The sequence below is a fragment of the Physcomitrium patens genome, chromosome 17 (genome assembly GCF_059467195.1).
Source record: "Physcomitrium patens ecotype Gransden chromosome 17, ASM5946719v1, whole genome shotgun sequence".
NCBI classification, from domain to species: Eukaryota; Viridiplantae; Streptophyta; class Bryopsida; order Funariales; family Funariaceae; genus Physcomitrium; species Physcomitrium patens.
Window position 1 is genome coordinate 13849710 of NC_143426.1, and position 8273 is coordinate 13857982.

An 8273-nucleotide genomic window follows, 5' to 3' on the forward strand; every position below is an offset into this window, starting at 1 on the left:
CATACCCTGAATTGATCATAGCACTGTACCTGCACTAGCATCGACTTAGTTACCGTAGGGTATGTGAGGAATGAGTAGGATTTGTCATGAAAGCAGTAAGCATTTTCTTGCAGCTGGTTTCTCCTTGCAAAATATATCAGGAGACAAATTGATGACATATAGGGAACATATCTCCTCTGTGAGAGCTAAATTTCTGGAACTTGTAACACTTTACTGTAGAATAATTCTTTTCGCAACGGTCCTGTAAGGCGGTTGTACTAAAGATTACGTTTGATACGTGTTAGCAGTGAGATGCGTCATCTTCAAGTCGTGAACAGGTTTCTAGGTTGGACGTTGTGATCTGACGAATTCTGTTGACATCACCAACACTTTGGATCATTACAATTCATGTGTGAACGTTCAATATTGGAAATCACTGGACGTGGTGCAGATTGAAGAATACGAAGAATACATCAGATTATCTCGAATAAAAATTATGCACACAAAAATGTTGTGATGCTGATTCTATCTCTGTGCTATTGCCGTCATCACCCGCAAAGTGCGATATTTTCACGGCTCTAGCTTCAGGGATATTGCAAGTAACACTACCTTCCTGCTTTCAGCTGTAGTTACAACATCGACTCGGTTATTGACTTAACTACTGTAGACCTAATTTGCACAGTGGTCCTTGTTCTGTGTCACTCAAATTTTCAAGATTTACCAATCGGATCTATGTAGAGCAGAAACAGTGAATGTTCAAAAATTCAAAAGAAAAAGGAAAGGTGAAAACAAGCATACAAAAGTAAAACACAAAAAAATAAATTAAAAATAAATAAATCTGGGTGACTCTCATTCTAACTTGATGCTGTCCGGGCTCACTGTGTTTCTGGTTTACAGACAAGCTCCACCAGAAAGTGAATCCGATGGCCAGTTGTCTAATCAGGAAACAATTTTACCAGGGAAGCGGAGAAATTCCAGCTTTTCAACAATTGAAGTGAGCAAGGGTCACATGACCCTAAGAAACCCGGTTCTGATATCGGGTGTGTATTCATCCGTTGAATCATAGTTCCAACAGAGGGACTAACTCAAGCCATGTCAGATAAGACTGCAGCAAACCATGCTTAATGATCAGAATACTAATTTGATGATATCGATGTATGATGTGCAGCTGTCTTCCGTGGTGATCTTTGGAGCTGATTCTGGACCAAGTACGCTGGCATCGATTGAGAATTTAAATCTTACCCACAGAAGTGGCTGGAGAAAGCTGTTGGAATTTTTCCCGTGCGGCGAATGTGCTCAGACCTTGTGGCTGTCTTAGCTGCTTGCTCGCACCGAAGGGCCTCAGCCTTTGCACGGAGATCCTCGGCACGTCGCCTGGCTGCTGCCAGCTTGTTCATCAGCCTTTCATGTGCATGAGATCGCATTCTTTCCACCTTCACCTGGTCAGATTTCTCATCCAATCAGTTCAGCAACCTGATGTACATATTGCAATCATGCCCTCACGACGTATTTCGACATTGGTAATTTCTGTCCAACTCCTGCTAGGGCACCCTTGAATCGAACAAGACATTCACTCTCTACTTGCCAGTGACATGTATAATAACAGCAATATTTATACTATTTGTCAGAGTAGCCTAGACAGCTCGCTTAGGCGTTTACGACGTTACCACATTTCTGTGAAATTAACAATTATAAATCGAGAAGTTGAGACGAAGAGCTGGATCCTGACGGAGGTAAGCAGAAGCAAGGACATGAGACGAACCTCCACTCTGCGCATTTCAGCCTCAGCTTTCGCTTTCTCATGGTTTTCCCATGCTTGAATCTTGGCTTCCTCACGCTTGAATCTGCACATAACAAGTTAGTAAGATTAGGATTATTCTTTGTTAAGATGTTGACAAATCTTAGACTTTACCTGCAAGTAATTTCCACTGTAGCAGTGTCGTTAATGAAAGGGATACGTCATGTTCTATTAGAAACTTGAAGCTGGTGGTAAACAAGAATTACCTGGCAATCAATTTTGCATGTTCCGCCTCTTCCCATGCAGCAGCTCGACTAGCCAACAAATTCTTGCGCACTTCCTGTATCTCCAGATTTTCCTTGAGAGCTTGAGCAGCATCAGCCTCTTCTTCCTCTTTTGTCGCCCACGCTGCAATGTTCGCCTTACCCAGTTGAGTACCTAAGGCCAGAATCTCCGCTCTAGTTTTGTCTCTCTCAGACAAAATAGGATTTGTCTCAGTGGACTTGGGAGCAGCCTTGCTGGCTGTGGAGCTGGTGCTTGCAGGTGTGCTATTTTTCTTCCTCCCTGGGGATGAAGGTCGCGAATTTGCAGGACTTCCAAGGTTTGGCGTAGTTGCCATTAACGGAGTGGCAGTGCAGGATGGCTCTACACTCGCTATGGGGGTCATTTCGGTGCCCATGTCACGCATACAGACTGTTCGCATGTTGATTACATCTGATTCGGCAAAAACAGATGTGTCGGTTGAGTTTGGTAGCGCGCTTGGATCATTCGTTCCGTCGATCTTTCCTACTATCTTTCCATGAGTCTCTGCGATTGTAAAAAATGACACGTCTTCCTATCAGTACCTCAGAACAACGAAGTGTAAGTAAGCTTCTAAACCTATCGAAGTTGTAGTATTAAAACCCAGGTTTACAAACACAGTGTGGCCATAAATTTCTTTTTTACACTTATCATAAGTCTTGTTTGAGAAATGAATTTCAGGAGTCCCCGGTGGTCATGGAGATTGTGCTTTAAAGTCCACAGTGGTTAACAAGATGTAGCTTCATGAACAGGGTTAAAGGAGCATTTTGCACAAGAAAGGTGAAGAAATGGCGCACCGATGAGATCAGTTGGTTTCACATTATGATACGAGTATGGCTCATTAGGAGCTCTCGCACTGCTGTCGTCACACCGAAAGACTTCCTCCAGCGGATACCGATCCACTGTTGCCGACGGTGGCGGCAATGGCAAAGGCTTTCCTGCTGGCATGAAGGCGAATCGTGGTACTTCCTTCTTCTTCGTACAATCCGATTGGAATGTATTGCACTTTTCCAATGACATGTCACCTCTATCGAAGCAATTCTCCCCGGAGGAGTCATCAACTCCGTTTATTTCATCGAGCCCATCTACTTCTGGATTGGGATTTGCATTACTTTTCCTCCCAGGGATCACTTGAGCTCCAGTCTGAGATAGAGCAGAAAGAGGAGAAATCTTAGACCTTACTTTTGCAGGTACCGCTTCACCAGAGGACAGCCATTTCTCAGCATCATCCCACTTTGATGGAGTGGACTTGGTGAGAGGGCCGACCACTGATCGATTTGCAGCAGCCCGGTTGATTTCAAAGCTCACCTTGCTGTCCTTGTCAAAGTTGCCGTCATCGTTGCATGGCTCAGCTTCGGTGGCAGCTTTCACACCGCGGCTGGAAGTGAAGCTAAAGGCGTTAATGGGTCCATGGCTTGTCATATTACCAGACGGCATCTGCGTGGCTACTCGAGCTGTAAATAAGGTCCCGTTTTGAGAATTTGCCCTTGATTCATCCGCACTCAACTTATCAATTGATGTAGATTGGATGGATTTGAAGGGGGCTGTTAGAGATTCCTTTGAGTGTGCATCACGCAATGCTAGTGCATTCTTGGTTACGAAGGCCATATCGGCGACTGCTTCTGAGAAATGGAGGCCATGGCCAACATCGTGCACCATCGCCCACCCACGTGGGTCTTTTTCAGAACGCTGATTGGTAAATGCAGCTGCAAGAATCATATTGAATCAAAGATTGCAGCGAACTCTCTCAAGTTTCGCCTCACAAGTGGATCAACTCAGTCATTTCCGTGCTTTCCCTTCTTCTTCAGTAAAAAAATAACGACCACAACAAATCATTTGAAGCAAAAAAAAAAAAAAAAAAAAAATGTGCGTTTAATATACCTTTAAGGTCGTTCCTGTTTCCAACTTCTGCTCCAATTTTTCTGAAGCTTCGGAGATGCCCACCCTGAGGTAATTAGCATACAGGTCAGTCTGCTAGTCAGTAGGATTGAAAGAATGAGCGAACTAGAATGTAACAAGAAGCCTTTCAATGCGACTTGCTCCCGTGTCTTACCTTCGGAAATGCTTCATCCTGTGCTGAGCCGCAGACGACTGAGTTTTCACCGTCAAAAGGAGAATTAGTCGGGCAGTTGGAATTGCTTGTAATGAGCTCCTTTACTTCGGAGTAGTCACTTTTTTCCATTTCAGATAATCTCTCTACAAGTTTGAACAAGTTCGAACTTGAGGATGTGCCCCAAAATCTAGTACTTCCTCGCAACAATATATGGTCTGCGTGCGCTACTGTAATTGTCTGCAATAACACGATTGCATCTGTTATTGCAAAAATACGAGCATTGACGCTGCTGTTCAGGGCAACTCTCCTCTCAGATGCTCACAAATTCAGACAATATTTCTAGGTCTATGCATGATAAAGATGTCGCGAGCCACCCTTTGATGTCTCTTGAATCTGTGCTTGTTTCAGGGTTTGGTGAAAGAATAATCGTAGGACTCGCCATGCTGGTGTTTACGTGGAAGGGCAAACGAAGAATACCTGAAATGTTGCCACCGAGGTCTCCAACTTTCACAGCTGAGCGCAATGCAGTGTTTGACTGCATAAGCCAGACTATTATTTGGAATCTTAAACGCTGAACACTGATTTGAGAGTCCCCTTGCAACCTGTCTCGGCAACAACGATCACCAAAGACCAGGATTAGCAGCCCTGCTCACAATGCAGTAAAACGATTTTGTATCGCCGGGTGTAAATTCATCACGACCCTCTATCACGAAACATTTACTCTCAAGAATCCTTGCAAAGAGCTATTATATTCGAGGACATAAAGGTAGTTTTTCAAAAACTACGTAAGTGTTATTTTCTAGACTGCTTTGGTGGTCTGTGCTGAGGAGTGTGTTTCCAGATGGAACTTTTACTATCGCGGACTGACCAGAAGAAAGTCTGTCCAGAACATGAGAGAATGGTTGCCAGAGCGTATAATATCAGGATTGGAAGGGCAACCAGAGAACGAGCACGATGCTCTGCCTTCAGTGTGTCAAACTATGATAATGGGCAAAATTGAACAGCAGCTAAAAGCCTACACTGCATATTGGCCCCTGCCATTAATCACCAGATTGTATTCGGCTTTGTCGTAATCTCCCGTCATGGCTTACACTCTCTTTCAACGGTTGCAGTTGTGACTCGGAGGAGGACGACGAGTTACAAGGCTTGACGGATGCAACGTAGCATTGTAGGCGCCGTCGCCAGTCCAGATCTGACGAGAAACAAGTTTGAGAGCATAGATACTGAAAGAGTTTGTTAGCTAAGTTTTATCAGTACCTTATGGTATGTCGAGACCTGCTGCATTGAGAGATGTGCGTGCAAATCCGGGACCGCATTGATTATGTAGAGAACGGTTTAATGCACAAGAACAATCATTGGGACGGCGGTTGAGTAGTCTTCGTAAAACTGGAAGTTCTACTCCGGGGGTATGATATTAACGCTGGATTCAACAATGTTGGCCAGCAGCGATAACAGAAGCCACCATCCCCACGCATGAGCTATGTACTTGAGCCGCTGGATATGATTTTCGGTTCCTTTCTACAGTAGAATGGATTGTGCAGGTCGCAGGAGAATCACACCCCATAAACCACGCGTTCATCTCGTCTGGACCTCCGAAACTGCTCAACAGAGGTGGTTAATTTCGTCTTTCAGACCTCTCGTTGCTCCCCATTTTTGAAAAATGAAGCTAATCGACAACAGAACCTCAGCCCTGCATTCAACCCCCATGATATCTCCAATGCCATCCAGCTCCACCACGTTACCAACACCGTAAACGCATCACCTCACTCTCACATTACTATCATCTACCACACCAATTCCACAGGAAACACAGAAATTCTGAGCTTAATGCCTCCTCTCGCGAGCTGAACTCGTCCCAGCTCATGCACGCATGGGTACAGCCAGCCAACTACACGCCACAAGAATACTCCTTTTGCAGCAAAGTCCCACTACACATCACCCTCGCAGCTCCTTGTGGAAGCCAGCAATTGGTTGCCAGCACCATGGACATAATCTTCAAATGCTACGCGCAGGGTGAGGCTTCCAAATCCATAACGAACTCAGCACCTAGAGACAGGAGGGAGAAGGACCCAGCTGCGACAAAGCACACCCACCGCACCCAGAAAAAAAAAAGCGAGGGAGCTCGTCAAAAGCGCAAAGGGGAGGGAAGAAGAATCAAGCGCGGAGCCAATCTGGGTGTGCTCAGTAAACGTTGCCGCGCCCTCACGGGTTAATCAATACAACTGTCTGAGGCATTTGTCTCCCCCAGTCTGCTCGTGTGTACAGAAGAATGTGGCACTCTGGCATTCAAACCGCTCTCTGGCTCGTATTCGATCTTCTGTACCAGAGTCGACGGGTCCATGTAACCAGTAGATTAAGAACAGACCTTCGGGTTTGCGAAGGGCGACGACGAGGCTACGAGTCCAGATTGAGACCAGTAAGGCTCTTCTTCCCCTGGTGACCCCCCATGACTGCTTGCAAATCTCTCCACGCAGGCTCGAAGTTACAGCTCCACGATGTTGTCTCTTGTCAATTACCTGCCCCGTGGTCAATTCGCAGCTCACAGTGGCCCATGCTGCCGCCGCGGTCATCGGCGCAGGCAGTTCAGAAGCTCCATATCTACGTGAAACAAAACAAATTGCGACAGCACGAGTCTGTCAAAAAGCAGCAGACCTCGCTGCTTCAGCCTGGGACCGAACCCGCTGCTCGGGCTATCAGTGCGCGCCAGTTGTCTTTCTCTTGCGGCTCGGTTGTGGCGAGTCAGGGCCAGTCAAACCGGTCAACGTAGTCCGTATCTCTATCCGTATTGTATTTATATGCGTGAGCGTATATATACTGGAATATGTGTATATGTGAACAGGTCTTTAAAATGTGAACATACTGAATCTTCTATGTATACCATTTGAACCATGTTACATGAATGTTTGTCTGCATATGAAAATGAAAATATATACAGCTCTAGAGGTTCAATCCAAAGATGACTTCAGATACATCTCAACTTCCTAAAATTCACACACCCCACTAGCTAAGAAGTTTTGGTTATATATATATATATATATATATGGTTTGCTCTTAGTTTAAAGTTTTTTATCCACCAAGGACAAAGCATGATGTGACTCTTGAGGTTAGAACAACTTACCAATCCATTTTACCAACTCTCAATTTTAAGTTTTAGGGTTTGTGGTGAGAAACCCTAATTTGGGCATGAGCCCAAGTAAAAATTTGGAAGAGTGGGGAGTTGGGAATCTTTTTTTTCACAAAACGGAATAGGGAGGAGCACTCATTCTGCATCATCACACTTACACATGCAGAGGTATCGTAGCATGTCAGGAGAGCAGAATTTTGACTCTGGGACTCGATCATCACTAACAAACAGCGGTTGATAAACACTCTCTGCAGTGTACTCATATTGAACTTGGTGTGCAAATTTATTTCTTAATAAATTAAATCTGTATGGAGCATTAGACTGCATTTACTCACTACTTTTCTTGCTTTTTTCGAATTTATTGGAAAAGTGCACCCTCAAGTAACTAATCAAAGTTAACTAATAGAGCAAAGTGTTCCAATTGGGAATACAGGTAGCAACATTGGGTCACTAAGTTCAACACAAAATATACCTATGTGTGTGCATGTGGATACGAATATATATATATATATATATATATACACACACACATAATTCGTTGTTCATTTTTAACTCTGTTTATTCCATGTAGAGGTAAAACCTAGATAAGGCTTCCTCACAATTACGTGTAATGTTATTTTGATTCAGATCATTAGAAGTAGATGATCCATTAAATTATGCATGATTTAGTATAGAATGGCTATTATTTTCGTATCATAAATTTAGACATGCATTTCAATTTTTTTCAGGCTGTCAAATATAAGATGTACATTCTCATAATTTTTTTTTAAGAATCAACTAAAATAAAAACCTAAATTTGTTGAAATGGGCCTCTGTACTAATCTGTTTCTTTTTCTTTAAATGATGTGATGAGTAATTCCATAAAATATTGTTGGTGCAAACATTTGATGATGTTTGACTGCAATAAGATTGTGTTGTTTTGTTTTCTTTTTCCCTCTATCATAAGTTTTAGCATACAGTACAGTCATAAGATGCAAAAGTTTGAATGCAATGTCTAGTTTTCTTTGAAAACTTTCTAGATAATAAGCAATGAAATAAACCAGAGGATTTACGCCAATTGATTTATGAAAAGAATGTAT

The 8273-nt window shown here is 43.5% G+C and overlaps 1 protein-coding gene and 1 long non-coding RNA gene across 3 annotated transcripts; one reads left to right on the plus strand and one right to left on the minus strand.

Moving 5' to 3' along the window:
• Window positions 1-841: 841 nt before the first annotated feature.
• On the plus strand, window positions 842-2431 carry LOC149987567 (uncharacterized). Its single transcript, XR_016498002.1, has 2 exons — window positions 842-1019; window positions 1148-2431. It is a non-coding gene; the product is annotated as an uncharacterized LOC149987567 (long non-coding RNA).
• On the minus strand, window positions 975-6263 carry LOC112294040 (uncharacterized). Of its 2 annotated transcripts, XM_024544138.3 has the most exons (9): window positions 5328-6171; window positions 4548-4672; window positions 4071-4307; window positions 3899-3962; window positions 3326-3723; window positions 2815-3160; window positions 1984-2524; window positions 1742-1823; window positions 975-1418 (listed from the first exon to the last, which is right to left on the minus strand). In XM_024544138.3, the coding sequence occupies exons 3-9, from the start codon at window positions 4197-4199 to the stop codon at window positions 1218-1220; spliced, it is 1761 nt and encodes a 586-aa protein (XP_024399906.1). In that variant the 5' UTR covers window positions 4200-4307; window positions 4548-4672; window positions 5328-6171; the 3' UTR covers window positions 975-1217. The 2 variants fall into 2 exon arrangements, with proteins under 2 accessions (XP_024399906.1, XP_024399905.1); XM_024544137.3 differs by having other exon boundaries at window positions 2815-3723; window positions 5328-6263.
• Window positions 6264-8273: the final 2010 nt, after the last annotated feature.

What these genes read in the sequence shown, in the direction of transcription:
- LOC112294040 (XM_024544137.3), bottom strand. Translation starts at nt 4,199, where the DNA reads ATGGAAAAAAGTGACTACTCCGAAGTAAAGGAGCTCATTACAAGCAAT. An exon ending in AAACAGGAACGACCTTAAAG is followed by an intron (nt 3,724 to 3,898) that starts GTATATTAAACG and finishes TGATTCTTGCAG; the next exon opens with CTGCATTTACCAATCAGCGT. An exon ending in CATGCAAAATTGATTGCCAG is followed by an intron (nt 1,824 to 1,983) that starts GTAATTCTTGTT and finishes TGTTATGTGCAG; the next exon opens with ATTCAAGCGTGAGGAAGCCA.